General features: G+C 42.6%; 1 protein-coding gene across 1 annotated transcript in view; it reads right to left on the bottom strand.

The window, feature by feature from the left end:
* GRIK4 (glutamate ionotropic receptor kainate type subunit 4) overlaps positions 1 to 14,913 on the bottom strand; it is a 300,728-nt gene that overhangs the window by 37,730 nt on the left and 248,085 nt on the right. Inside the window, exon 11 of the mRNA XM_044289508.1 lies at positions 13,900 to 14,007. Within this exon, the coding sequence (XP_044145443.1) occupies positions 13,900 to 14,007 (108 nt within the window). The remainder of the gene's footprint in view (positions 1 to 13,899; positions 14,008 to 14,913) is intronic.

The raw sequence follows: 14,913 nt of genomic DNA, 5'->3' as shown, positions 1-14,913 counted from the left end.
CAGTGGTGGAGATTTATCAAATCTGGTGTTAAAGAAGCACTCCGGAATTTATTTTTTCTTTGCCTACAGTATATAGTGCAGGATAGGCCATTATTAAAGAATATGATGAAGGCTCTTGTGTATGCTTTGTGTATACTTCTTTTCTTTTATTTTATGTGTAATTTATCGTGAGCCAGCTTGATTTGTTATCCCCTCAGATATGGTTTTGCTAATGAATCCTACATTCCCCATCATGCCGAGCTTTGCAGAGACAGAGGGGGCAGAGTCTCACCGCACTGAACTGCTCTGAGTCCTATGTAAGGGCAGCCATGACAGATCAGTGACACAGAACTTCTCCTCTCACACTGCAGGGTCTCCATGTTCTCCTATGTGATACAGCTTGAGCCGATCTGCCCTCTCTGCCCTGTCATCTCTATCCTCTAAGCTCTTACATGCAGGAGGCAGGGAGACCAGTGACTACATCTCATAGAACTACACTGGTCCATCAAGATACAATATTAATTGGTTCCAAGACGACCATTGTATGTTGAAACCATTGTAAGTTGAGTCATTGGTTCCAAAGCCCCAAAATGTCATCCAACATAAGAGAAAATGAAGATTTAAGAAAAATAAGCAGATAACTAAGACAGATAAAACACATCCTTACATATAACATTCAGGAACAGCTGGTAACTAGCAAATAATGCAGCTATTTTACCAGAGAAGTGGCCTTGATTGGTAGGATCTGAGTCTAAGGACTCATGCACCCTGACCGTTGTGTGTTTTGCGGTCCGCAAATTGCAGATCCGCAAAACACGGATGGCGTCTGTGTGCGTTCACAATTTACGGAACGGCACGGACAGCCATTAATATAACTGCCTATTCTTGTTCGCAAAACAGATTTTTTTTGCAGGACCACAGAACTGATGCAACGGTCGCGGAAAGCACACAAAGTGCTGTCCGCATCTTTTGCGGCCCCATTGAAGTGAATGGGTCCGCATCCAAGCCACAAATACTGCTGCTCGAATGCGGACCAAAACAACGGTCGTGTGCATGAGAAGTGTTGAGCGCGAATATTTAAATCACAAATTTTAATTCGCGAATATCGCCACTTCGAGAATTTTTGAATATTTTGAATATAGTGCTATATATTCGTATTCGCGAATAGTGTTGAATATTCTAATCGCAAATTTATTGCAAATACATTACATTGCCAATTTTTCCAATCAAGTACACAATGACTGGAGATCACGAATTCTCGAATTTGCGAATTTATGGCGAATATACAGCCAAAAATTAGCGAAATATCGCAAATTCGAATATTGCCTATGCCGCTCATCACTATGCATGAGGCCTATGGCATTGTATGTTGAGTCTAGTTTCAACTTACTGATGGGTCTGAAAAGACCATTGTATGTTGAAAATATTGTATCCTGAGGCCATTGTATCTTGAGGGATCACTGTACACTGGAGAGTCAGCACACACAGATAGTACAGGCAGTGAGTCAGGAGGTTTATATAACTGCAGCTAATCACTGTGTACACTCATCTGCACTCCTGGTCCTTTACATAGGAGAGACATTATATATTTAATAGAACAAAGGGATATGCATAGGAATATGGAGGGTGGGAAGGAGTGGGGCCTGAGAGCTGCCAGGAGGGATTTGATTGGTCATGATGTCATCCTATACTTCACAGGAAGTCAGCCACAGGGGAGAGTTTCTATGTACACATTAGAGCAAGTAGTCAGACTTGAGGTCACATGACCAGGTTGCAATAATGAAAGGTTTCAAAATGTATGGAGGTAACTGCTTTAGGGTGTAACAAAATACACAGCTAGAATACTTTTTTATCATAAAATTTTTATTTTTTTAAATGATCCTTTCATTTTCCAAAGGAGCTCTGGAAAATGAAAGGTGGGATCTGATTGGATGCTATGGACAACTAAGCCAGTTGATTTCCCCCAATGTGTAATGGCATGTACAGAGACACACGTGGCTCCACTGACTCCATACTACACTGACTCAGTACTGTGCCTATGATTTTGACGGGTGAATATCTCTGTAATCCAGTATCCATTTCTCATATTCCATGTGAATGAAAAAGACAACATATGCTTCTATGTGAAATCACAGGCAAACAAAAGGTACAAGGGGGCCTATAGCCTTCTGTGGGGGCCATATTACAGCTCTATACAATGGAGGGTGAGCCGAGCTGTAACATGATCATGTGCATGAGCCCTGAACGTGACTACCTGCCCTATTTTATTTGGCATGTCTACCATTTGTCATTGTTCTTTTTCTCTCTTTCTTTCTTTTTCTCTCTTTCTTTCTCTTTCTTTTTCTCGCTTTCTTTCTCTCTTTCTTTTTCTCTTTCTCTTTCTCTCTTTCTTTCTCTCTTTATTTTCTCTTTCTCTCTTTCCTTCTCTTTCTTTTTCTCTCTCTCTTTCTCTCTTTATCTTTCTTTCTTTCTCTCTTTCAAATCTGATGGACCTGCTATTGGAAGTTACAGAGGATCTTCCTGCTGAAATTCAGCCTCATGCAGCCCGTTGTCATAATTCTGTAGTGTTAAAATGCTGCTAATTGCCTGGGAGGATCCGGTCACAGACTGATGAGCAGCCTCTGACAGAAGTCACACAGACGACGGTACTTCAGCTCCGCTAAGATAACATCCGTGTTAACCCTCCGAATGCCAAAGCTTTACAGCTGAAAGGCCTCTACATATTTAAAGAAGTTGTCCAGACATACATGACAATGCTCTAAAATATAACAAAAGGAGTAATACCTCACCTGCCGCCCCATGACGACACTTATCCCAATCCCCTGTTCACCCCTCTCCAGTAATCGTGTCCACTGCAGCCAGTCGCTAGCCGCAGCAGTGACCTTAGCCACCAATGAGGTCAGTGATTGAGGGCGGTGGTCACATATTGTGTGGACATGTCAACAGAAACTAGTGGGGGATCAGGTAAGTGTCAGCATGTGGCAGCGGGGGATTATAACAGGGCATCTGTCAGCAGTTTTGTACCTATCACACTGGCTGACCTGTTACATGTGCACTTGGCAGCTGAAGACATCTGTGTTGGTCCCATGATCATATGTGCCCGCATTGCTGAGAAACATGAGGTTTTAATATATGCAAATGAGCCTCTAGGAGCAACCGGAGCGTTACCTGCTTATCCGTAGCGAACCTTTCACAATCAATATCTGCCAAACCTGCTGATTTTGGTGGGACCTGCCGACAGTGTAATGTGCACCAGATGTCATGGGAAGTATGTGGGATTTCAATCTGGCAGCGGCTTACTCCTCTCTCCCCCTTGTGAATACATGCACAGCTGGCCGACCCAACTGTGCATGCGTATGTGCAGCGAGCCTCTCAGGAGCCGGTGCAGAGGATGGGAGTGGTAGTGGCCCTGATGAGATGTTGTGTCATGGTGCGTACTCCCCCTGGCCGACCCAACTGTGCATGCGTATGTGCAGCGAGCCTCTCAGGAGCCGGTGCAGAGGATGGGAGTGGTAGTGGCCCTGATGAGATGTTGTGTCATGGTGCGTACTCCCCCTGGCCGACCCAACTGTGCATGCGTATGTGCAGCGAGCCTCTCAGGAGCCGATGCAGAGGATGGGAGTGGTAGTGGTCCTGATGAGCTGTTGTGTCATGGTGTGTACTCCCCCTGGCCGTTGTTCCCTGGGAATCAGGCAGACGTAGAAGAACAAAAACAAACATTTTTCTTTCCTTAATGCCAAGGATGAGATAGAGTAGATCCAGCGGTCGTCTGACCAAGCATTCGGCAGATCGTTATCTAATACGCATGGTCACTTTTGCTACACTGTAATAGATTTCTTAAAGGACTTGTCTCACTTCAGCAAATGGCATTTATCATGTTGAGGAAGTTAATACAAGGCACTTACTAATGTATTGTGATTGTCCATATTGCATGCTTTACTGGCTGGATTCATTTTTTTATCACATTATACTCTAGTTACGACTAGAGGTGAGCAAAGTCGATCTGTCCTCTGTCTCCATACAGCATTAAAATGTATGCGCTGCGCGGAGGCAAAATTCGTTAAGTCTGAAGTCTTGCGAGACTTCGGTGAAGAACCTCCTGCTTCGATTCGAAAACTACGATTCTGAAGCCAACTTCGGTTTGCCGTTTTAAAACGTTTATAAAGTTTTATAATCGAAGCCCAAAGTTCTTCGTGAGACTTCGGACTTAATGAATTTTGCCTCCGCACAGGTCTCCGTACAGCATTAAAACGAAGCTGTGAAATGTGTCGACTTCGGACCCCTAGTTACGACCGCCGCTGCAGTGCAGATACAGATAGGTCGATGCTTTTTCCTATAGTGTGCAACCACGACCACCACTGCTGGATTGCAGAGTGGTCATAACCCCTGGAAACGAGCCGTGTATAATGTGATGGAAAAATGAATCAAGCTGCAAAAGAGGAAATATGGACAATCACAGTACATTAGTAAGTGCTTTTATTAACTTTATCTTCATGATTAATGCCATTTGCTGAGGTGAGAGAACCCCTTTAAGCTCCAATATCCAATACCCAGCATAGCATCGTTTAATGAGCTCAAGAATCCAGAGTTGCTTTGTTTGATAAATTGCCCGAATTAAACTGGCCATGGCTGTGTGCGTGAGTCCTTAGTAAAACATTGTATTCCACCTGAACTCACAATACTGGAGCAGTATTCCTATAAGGGTTCATGCACACGACCATATCCGTTTTTGCAGTCCACAAAACGGAGATCCACAAAATATGGATACCGGCCAAGAGCCTGCCGCTATTTTTTTCTCCAGCAGAAATGTCCTATCCTTGTCTGCGAAAGGAATGGATCTGCATCCGATCCATAAAAAAAAGTGGATCGGAGGCGGACCAAAACCACGGTCGTGTGAATGAGCCCTAAATCTATGCTGTGCCATTCCTCTGTTATTCCTGTTAGAGGTTTATGAATAAACGTACAACTTGGGGTGGGTCCCTGCACAGTCTGGGGCTGTCCAATCGGTACTGCCAGTGGCAGACTGTGCAGGGACACCCCCCTTACCAGTTGTACATTTATTCATAAAATTCTTGGAGGAATAATAGATGAATGGCACACCAATGAGTTATAACAGGGATGCCCAACCTGCGGCCCTTCCAGCTGTTGCAAAACTACAACTCCCAGCATCCCTGGACAGCCTACAACTATTAGGGCATGCTGGGAGTTGTAGTTTTGCAACAGCTGGTTGGGCATCCCTGAGTTATAAAAATTGTTATTACATGGGGGATGCGAGAAGTTGCTAAACCAGACATCAGGAGAGGGGACAGGTGCTCTTTAAGAGTTATTATGGCCATTTCAATTTGGGTCATGTTCATACAGAGCATTTCTGCTGCTTTGCAACAAAAGTTCTGATTTTTGAGTCCATGAAATGACGGACTGCTGACGCTGGATATTGGGTATAGAAGCTGACATGATCTAGTATAGTGTAGCAAAACATAAAACTTGTGCCTGTCAAATAGATATAGCGCGTGTTGTGCTCTTGCTTACGTGCAGTACATAAATCAGCAGAATGCATTTTGGTGATGAATTATAAATATTGCTGTCTATTTGATTTGTGTTTAATGCTCCAGAGAAGGGTCATTTCTACAGTCGTGGCAAATAAAATCTTTATTTAGATTTATTCACTGTATTTTTAGCCTTGAGCTTTTACGAGATGAAAAGCGGTGATGAATGGTCTAGGGCTATAGGCCACAATGCAGGCCCATTTCAGCATCTGTATTAGGGTATGTCCATACTGGTGGTATCTTGGTGCAGAAAATCCTTGTGGAACCTGTGGTAAAATCCACACAAGTTACATGCGGTTTTTTAATGCAGATTTGGCTCACAGGTCAAGCAAGTGATGTGTGGATTCTTTACCGGAAATTCCACAAAATTGGCAAGTGTCTGCCACACGTACCGTACCCTTACAGTCAAAAATTGGACTTCTACTGAACTGGAATTAGATCCACATAAAACCTTGCAGAGATTGAAGTTCAGTTCAGTAAAACCTTCACATATGGCTGTTTTCTAAGAGTTCATAACTGGTCTTCCTTAGAGGTCCATGAGGCCACTATTGAATCCAGTTGAAAAGAACTGAGCCATGTTCTAATGAATGCTATATGTTTGGAGGTATACAGAAGCATTGTTTCCAGGAAAAATTTATCTCAGTACATACAGCATCCAACCAAGCCTGTAGAGCAGCACACAGAGGCTGGATGGCTTTGTATGAAGAAGCCATACACCTTTCATGAACTGCCATAAGGCCTTCATCTAGTGGGTTTTACAGTAAATCCACCAACCTTCAGGAGCTGCTTTAACAAGGTAGTTATTATGAAAACTACAGTTGAATTATGTAGATCTGTTTTGGTGGAGAAGATGGCTAGAAGGTTGGAGGAGTGTTTAAACTATGGACTGGGGGCAGGGTAATTACGTTATAGGATGGGAAGATAGTGCAGATAGAGACCAGGGGCAAGGTAGTGGGACTGGGGGAGGAATGGAAGGAGGGACTAGAACAGTTCAGAAGGAAAGGTGTAGGGTAAAAAATATACATAAACCTGTTAATTGTATATATACTAATGCCAGAAGCCTGACTAATGGTGAAACTGGAATTAGTGATGTGTGAGGAGGACTATGACATAGTGGGAATAACTGAGACATGGCTGGATGATGACTATGACTGGGCAGTTAATGTACAGGGTTACAGTCTGTTCAGAAAGGATTGCCAAAACCGGAAAGGGGGTGGGGGGGTTGCTTTTATGTAAAGTCCTGTCTAAAGCCCACAGTCCAAGAAGATATAAGTGAGGGACATGAACATGTGGAGTGACTGTGTGTAGAAATACATGGAGGCAAAACCAATAATAAAATACTAATAGGAGTTTACTATAAACCACCTAATATACCAGAGTCCACAGAAAATCTGCTACTAAACGAGATAGACGAGGCGGCAAATCCTAATGAGGTGGTTATTATGGGGGACTTCAACTACCCAGATATAGACTGGGAAACTGAAACCTGTATATCTCTTAAAGGAAACAGGTTCTTGGCAATAACCAAAGACAATTAACTTTCCCAACTGGTTCAGGACCCGACAAGAGGGACGGCCATACTGGGCTTAGTATTAACCAATAGACCTGACAGAACAACAGATGTGCAGGTCGGGGGACACCTGGGAAATAGTGACCATAAAGTAATAACCTTCCAATTGTCATTTAAAAGAGTGTTTCTTCAGGGAGGAACAAAAATACCAAACTTCAAAAAAGCTAAGTTTAGCCAACTAAGAGAGGCCATAGGCCTAACTAACTGGGACAAAGTCCTCAAGAATAAAAATGCAGCCACAAAATGGAATATTTTCAAAAGCATCCTAAAATCTAATTGTGAGAAGTACATACCTTATGGGAATAAAAGGTTAAGGAACAAGAAAAAAACTATGTGTATAAATAGAATTGTAAAGAAAGCAATAAATGACAAAAAGAAAGCATTTAAATCACTAAAACAGGAGGGTAGCGAGAAAGCATTGATAAACTATAAGGAAAAAAATAGAATATGTAAAAGACAAATAAAAGCAGCCAAACTAAAGACTGAGAGATTAATTGCCAAAGAGAGTAAAACTAACCCTAAAATGTTCTTCAATTACATAAATGGTAATAAGTATAAATCTGAAGGTGTCGGCCCTTTACAGAGTGATGAGGGAAAAGTTGCAGAGAGCGATGAGGAGAAAGCAAAGCTATAAAATATTTTTTTCTACACTGTATTCACTGTGGAAAATAAACTGTCAGATATGTATGATATGCAGAATGTAAAAGTAAATTACCCTTTAAAAGTGCCCTGTCTAACCCAGGAAGAAGTACAGCGGCGTCTTAAAAATATTAAAATAGACAAATCACCAGGACCAGATGGTATGCACCCTGTATCCTAAGAGAGTTAGGTAATGTCATAGCCAGACCCTTATTTCTGATATTTAAGGACTCTATACTGACAGGGAGTGTTCCACCAGATTGGCACATAGCAAATGTGGTGCCAATATTCAAAAAGGGTCCAAAAACCCAGCCCGGAAACTATAGGCCGGTAAGTTTAACATCTGTCATGGGTAAACTGTTTGAAGGTTTTCTAAGAGATGCTATCTAGGAGAACCTCAATGAAAATAAGCAAATAACGCCATATCAGCATGGCTTCATGAGGGATCGGTCATGTTAAACTAATTGAATCAGTTTCTATGAGGAGGTAAGTTCTAGACTTGACCGCGGCGAATCAATGGATGTCGTACATCTGGACTTCTCCAAAGCATTTGACACTGTACCACATAAATGGGATAGGCATAAGGACCATCCTTCATATAAGATAGGGCCAGGGGCTATTCATATTATTCAGTATATTGGGCAGACTATATGGGCCAAATGGTTCTTATCTGCCGACACATGCTATATGTTTCTATAAAAGGTTAGTATATAAAATGAGAATGCTTGGACTGTGAGAAAATGTCTGTATGTGGGTAAGTAACTGGCTCAGTTAAAAAACTGAGGGAGGTGATTAATGGTACACACTCAGATTGGGTCACTGTCACTAGTGGGTTACCCAAGGGGTCAGTATTGGGCCCTATTCTCTTCAATATATTTATTAATGATCTTGTAGAAGGCTTGCATAGTAAAATATCAATTTTCACAGTTGACACTAAACTGTGTAAAGTAATTAACATAGAAGAGGACAGTATACTGTATATATACTACAGAGGGGAGTATAGTGCATATATACTACAGAGAACAGTTTAATGCTACAGATGGATCTGGATAGATTGGAGGCTTGGGCAGAGAAGTGGCAGATGAGGTTTAACACTGACAAATGTAAGGTTATGTACATGGAAAGGAATAATAAAGTTACCCATACATACTAAATGATAAAATACTGGCTAACACTGACATGGAAAAGGACCTAGGAAGTTTAGTGAACAGCAAACTAAGCTGTAGAAACCAGTGTCAGGCAGCTGCTGCCAAGGCCAATAAGATAATGGGTTGCATCAAAAGGGGCATAGATGCCTGTGATGATGAGAACATAGTCCTACCACTTTACACATCACTAGTCAGACCACACATGGAGGACTGTGTATAGTTCTGGGCTTCTGTGAACAAGGCAGACATAGCAGAGCTGGAGAGGATTCATAGGAGGGCAAGTAAAGTAATAACTGGAATGGGTGGACTACAGTACCCTGAAACATTATCAAAATTAGGCTTTAGAAAAAAGACAACTGAGGGGAAATCTAATAACTATGTATAAATATACCAGGGGTCAGTACAGAGATCTCTCCCAACATCTATTTATCTTCAGTAGTGTTGAGCGAGCACCAAAGTGCTTGTGTAGAACACTTTGCGATGCTTGGGTGTTCTACCGAGCACCCGAGCACAATGAAAGTCAATGGAAGAACCCCAGACACCCCCTGCTCTGAAGAGGGGAGGGTGTCGGAACTCTATTTCAGCTTAGGAGTCCCTGCTCTGACTCCATATATAGCTATGTCCATATATGGAGTCAGTGCTTGGGGACACCCCAGTGTATTTAAACCTAATTTAGCCTGTATTTCAGAAAAGTTTCTGCCCGGATTCAAACTCACGACCTTCTGTATTAGAGGCAAGGCACTTAACTACTCAGCTATAATAGCTACATAGCCAGTTACTTAAAAAAAATAAAATAAATGAGACTTCTACTGTACTGTACTTCTACTGAGACCTATACAGTAGGAGTTTCATGTTATATATTTTTTAGTGACTGGCAATGCAGCTATATAGTGTAGTTGTTAAAGTTCTGGGCTGTGTTGCAGAAGTTGTGAGTTCAAATCCTGTCACAAACTTTTTCAGAAATAGAGGCTAATAAACATATATACCGTATTTTTTGCCCCATAAGACGCAATTTTCCCCCCCCCCCAAAATGGGGGAAAATGCCACTGTGTCTTATGGGGTGAATGCTGAAATTTTTACATCGCAGGCTGCGATGTATGAGCGAGCGGGGAGGGACTGGGAGGAGGAGCAGGGGGCCGGCAATTGCGGCAGGGCCGGTGCAGTCACTGTACTCCGGCGCCGCCGCTCCAGTGCTGCACTATTTAAATATAAAATGTCTCATTCAATTAAAAGTGATTAAACATGCCCCCCCCCCCATCACTTTTAATATTACGGTACACCCTAACAGCTTCTGTAGAATGCAGGCAGGCAGGCCGGGTGGGCGGCAGCGTAACTCCCTGATGTCACGTGCCTGCGCCGCCTACTTTATGAATGAAGCAGGTGGCGCAGGCACGTGGCGTCAGTGAGTGAAGCACCGGCCGCCCGGCCTGGCTGCCTGCATTGTACAGAAGCTGTTAGGGTGTACGGTAATATTAGGAGTGAGGGGGCATGTTTAATCACTTTTAATTGAATGAGACATTTTATATTTGTATACTGCAGCACTGGAGTGGTGGGGGGGAGGAATCTGTGGATGACAGTTTTATGGGGGACATCTGTGGATGGCACTGTTAAGGGGTGGGGGGTCTGTGGATGGCACTGTTATGGGCTGGGGGGGTCTGTGGATGGCACTGTTATGGGGTAGGGGGTCTGTGGATGGCACATGTATAACAGTGCCATCCACAGATCCCCCATAACAGTGCCATCCACAGATCCCCCATAACAGTGCCATCCACAGATCCCCCATAACAGTGCCATCCACAGATCCCCCATAACAGTGCCATCCACAGATCCCCCATAACAGTGCGTCATCCACAGATCCCCCCAAGTTTTGTAGCCATAATATATTTACATATATTTAGAATATATAATATATTATAATATATGTAAATAGATTATGGCTAAAACATCAGTAGTAGTTTCCCTACATATTATGCATTCATATACAGTATATCAGAAGTGATTTTATATATATATATATATATATATATATATATATATATATATATATTCTTTTTTCTATTAATTACACATTTCTTTGTTCCTATACTTTTTTTTACAATTACTAAAAAAAAATATAAAATATATAAATCTAATTAAATCTCTATTTCTAAAAAAAGGTTTGTGATGGGATTTGAACTCACGGCTTCTGCATCATAGCCCAGACCTTTAACCACTGCACTTTATAGCTGCATTGCCAGTCACTACTGTATACGTCTCAGTAGAAGTACAGTACAGTAGAAGTCTCATTTTATTTTTATTTTTTTAGTAACTGGCTATGCAGCTATTATAGCTGAGTGGTTAAGTGCCTTTGAGTCCTGAGTTTGAATCCGGGAAGAAACTTTTCTAAAATACAGGCTAAATTAGATTTAAATACAATGGGCTGTCCCCAAGCACTGACTCCATATATGGACATAGCTATATATGGAGTCAGAGCAGGGACTCCTAAGCCGCGGACTCACACTGCGGGATTCCCTCACTGTATAGCGATCATCTGCATAGAAATAAAGGCTAAATTACCGTAGGTAACACTCAACACTAATCCTCAGGACTGTGACTGTGATGAGGGGACATCCTCTGCGTCTGGAGGAAAGAAGGTTTGTACACAAACATAGAAGAGGATTCTTTACGGTAAGAGCAGTGAGACTATGGAACTCTCTGCCTGAGGAGGTGGTGATGGTGAGTACAATAAAGGAATTCAGGAGGGGCCTGGATATATTTCTGGAGTGTAATAATATTACAGGTTACAGTTACAAGAGAGGGGTCGTTATTCTGCTTGCCTGATTGGAGTCGGGAATTTTTTCCCCTAAAGTGGGGAAAATTGGCTTCTACCTCACAGGGGTTATTCTTGCCTTCCTGTGGACAAACTTGCAGGATACCAGGCTGAACTGGATGGACAAATTTCTTTTTTCGGCCTTATGTACTATGTTACTATGTGTGAGACAGTGACAGGTCAAGGAAGGGGTGGATAGTGCGGTCCACTGGAAGTAATCAGGCTGGCACAAAGCACCTCCTAGGGTGTCACCAAGGGGGGAGTGTGTTACCTGTGGACAGAGGCCTGGAGGCTCTGTGTAGTCCAAGCCAGGAGGGCTGAGAGACCACGATTCCCCAAGAGACACTGGACTGGAGGACAGTGGGCGTACTGTGCTCTGTGCAGCCAGGAGGCTGTGGGACATTGGCTCAGAAAGCTGCACGTGTTCACAGGGTGTGAACAGGGTACTTAGGTGAGTCAGGGATCTGTTTGTTTAGTTAGAGCCCTGGACGGGCGAGTGTTTATTATTTTGTACTATTGTTATGTTATGCGGATGTGCCGCAATAAAGCACTGTGTTTGGATCTTAAACTTGGTGTCCTGAAGATATCTGTGAGAATGACCCCCGAAAGAGAGCTGATCCCCCTACATATGTTACTAGATCAAGAGTAATTGTCATTCAGTGGATATTGCAATATATAATTTACAGATACTTTGTGAGACATCTGTCTGTTACACCTGTCTGTCCATGTTACTCTTTTCTGTCCACGTTGCATCTGCCTGTCTATGTTACACCTGCCTATCTATGTTACACCTGCCTATCTATGTTACACCTGCCTGTCTATGTTACACCTGCCTATCTATGTTACACCTGCCTATCTATCAGGCATAAGTTGTAAAAACCGAACAAACCTCTTCTACGGGCACCGCCAAGGATCACATAAACATAAGGTGTATGGTTCCAATAGCTTTATTGTCTACGTGTTTCATGGGTGGATAACCCCCTTCCTCAGGACAGTAATACACATATACCTGTGCAAAGCTGTTGTGACTTTCTCACAACAGGATCCGGTAAGCGAACTACAAATCTATATAGGATATTGTTTCCAGCAACACCACACATGAGGCGCTGTCCTCTCTCTCTTTTCTCTCTCTTTGCACCTGCCTATCTATGTTGCACCTGCCTATCTATGTTACACCTGCCTATCTATGTTACACCTGCCTATCTATGTTACACCTGCCCATCTATGTTGCACCTGCCTGTCCAAGTTACATCTGCCTGTCTAAGTTAGGCTACTTTCACACCAGCGTTTTTGCTGGATCCGTCATGGATCAGCAAAAACACTTCCATCATATTAATACAACCATCTGCATCCGTTCTGAACGGATCCGGTTGTATTATCTCTAAAATAGCCAAGAAGGATCCGTCTCTAAAACCATTGTGTCAGAGAAAACGGATCCGTCCCCATTGACTTGCATTGTGAGTCATGACTGATCCGTCTTGCTCCGCACCACATCGCGGACAGAAAAACACTGCTTGCAGAGTTATTCTGGTGCACTCCATTTCATTCAGTTCAGTTTTCTTCCGCTGTTGAGATTCTATGAGAGATCTCAATTGTGGAAAGGAAAGGCACAGATGTGAAAGTAGCCTGTCTGTATTACACCGGCCTGTCTATATTGTGCAGCTGATTACTTTGTATCATCTACAGAGATACATTTTCTTTGGTCTACCATAGACAACAGAATTTCTTCCAAGCCATCCCAAGAGAAGATGATGGTCAGCCCTTCACTCTACCAGTTGGTGGAGATCTTAGCTTCTAAAATTCCACTGACTTTGTGTCATATACAGATGTGTCCTCCCTTACTTTTTCCTCTTGCAATGTGTCCTTCTATTCCGTTCCTCTTGGCTCAGGATAACCCAAGATATCTGCTGAAATAAGACCAGATTTAGGGAGAAAAAAAACTTTGCATTACTCTCATTGTCCTACAGAGTAGTACAAATAATATTTTCCCCAAACCTGGGTATCTTGCATCATTCATTTTGGGTTATCTTGAGCCAAGAGGCAAAGCAAGGAAACACATATGTTAAAAGAAGAGGAAAGGTAAGAAAGGACACGTCTCTACAACATATTTTGCTTGAAATGTCCGGAAAAGTAATATAACTAAAATGCACACACTGGTATATCAAGCTTTACAAAATAGGTTGTATATGAAATAAAATGGAGACTTACTAGAATTGTAGTGATTATAAGCGTTTTATTGGCCAGACTGTCCGAAACATTTTGTAAGAAGTATTTTTTGTCCATGGAGATACCATTAGTGACGTGCCATTGTCCAATCTAATAGGAAAACAGAAATCCAAGTAAGGCCAGCTTCACTAGAGTGTATTCATTCCAGGAAACGCGCTCCGTGTGGGAGCAGGATCTCCTGGACTGAACACTGCTCCTCTGAACCGAACTCGCAGCATCATAATGACTTATCGTGCTGTGAATTTATAACGCCATAACTACAATTCAGATGGGAAGACGGGAATTCACAGCAACATCATTATGATGCTGCAAGTTCACTTCAGAGGAGCAGTGTTCAGTTCGGGAAATACCGCTCCCACATGGATCCTGTGTTTACCAGAGTGAATATGGTCGTGTGAAACCGGCCTAAGGCTTTATTTATTTTTTTAGGGATTCTAAAGAAAGAATTATAAGTACATGCAAAACTATGACCACGTTTTTTTGCCACTGTGAGTGCCTACCAAGACCCAAAGGACGAGAGTAGGGTTTAAAGGGAATCTCTCAACAGTTTTGAGCATGCTAAACTGCTGACAGCACTAGGTAGAGGCTGGGCAGAGGGAGACAATCATACCTCAGTATAAAGAGAGTGCTATTAACTATAAGGCTACTTTCACACTAGCGTTTTAGTTTTCGGTATTGAGATCCGTCATAGGGCTCAATACCGGAAAAAAACGCTTCAGTTTTGTCCCCATTCATTGTCAATGGGGACAAAACTGAACTGAACAGAACGGAGCGCTCCAAAATGCATTCCGTTCCGTTTAGTTGTGTTCCCATACCGGAGAGCAAACCGCAACATGTTGTAGTTGGCTTTCCGTCCTGGGATGAGGAGCAAGACGGCATGACCCCCAATGCAAGTCAATGGGGATGGATCCGTTTTCTTTGCCACAATAGAAAACGGATCCGTCCCCCATTGACTTTCAATAGAGTTCATGACAGATCCGTCTTGGCAATGTTAAA

Source organism: Bufo gargarizans, chromosome 4 (assembly GCF_014858855.1).
Source record: "Bufo gargarizans isolate SCDJY-AF-19 chromosome 4, ASM1485885v1, whole genome shotgun sequence".
NCBI lineage: Eukaryota > Metazoa > Chordata > Amphibia > Anura > Bufonidae > Bufo > Bufo gargarizans.
This window is presented reverse-complemented; position numbering and strand designations above follow the sequence as displayed.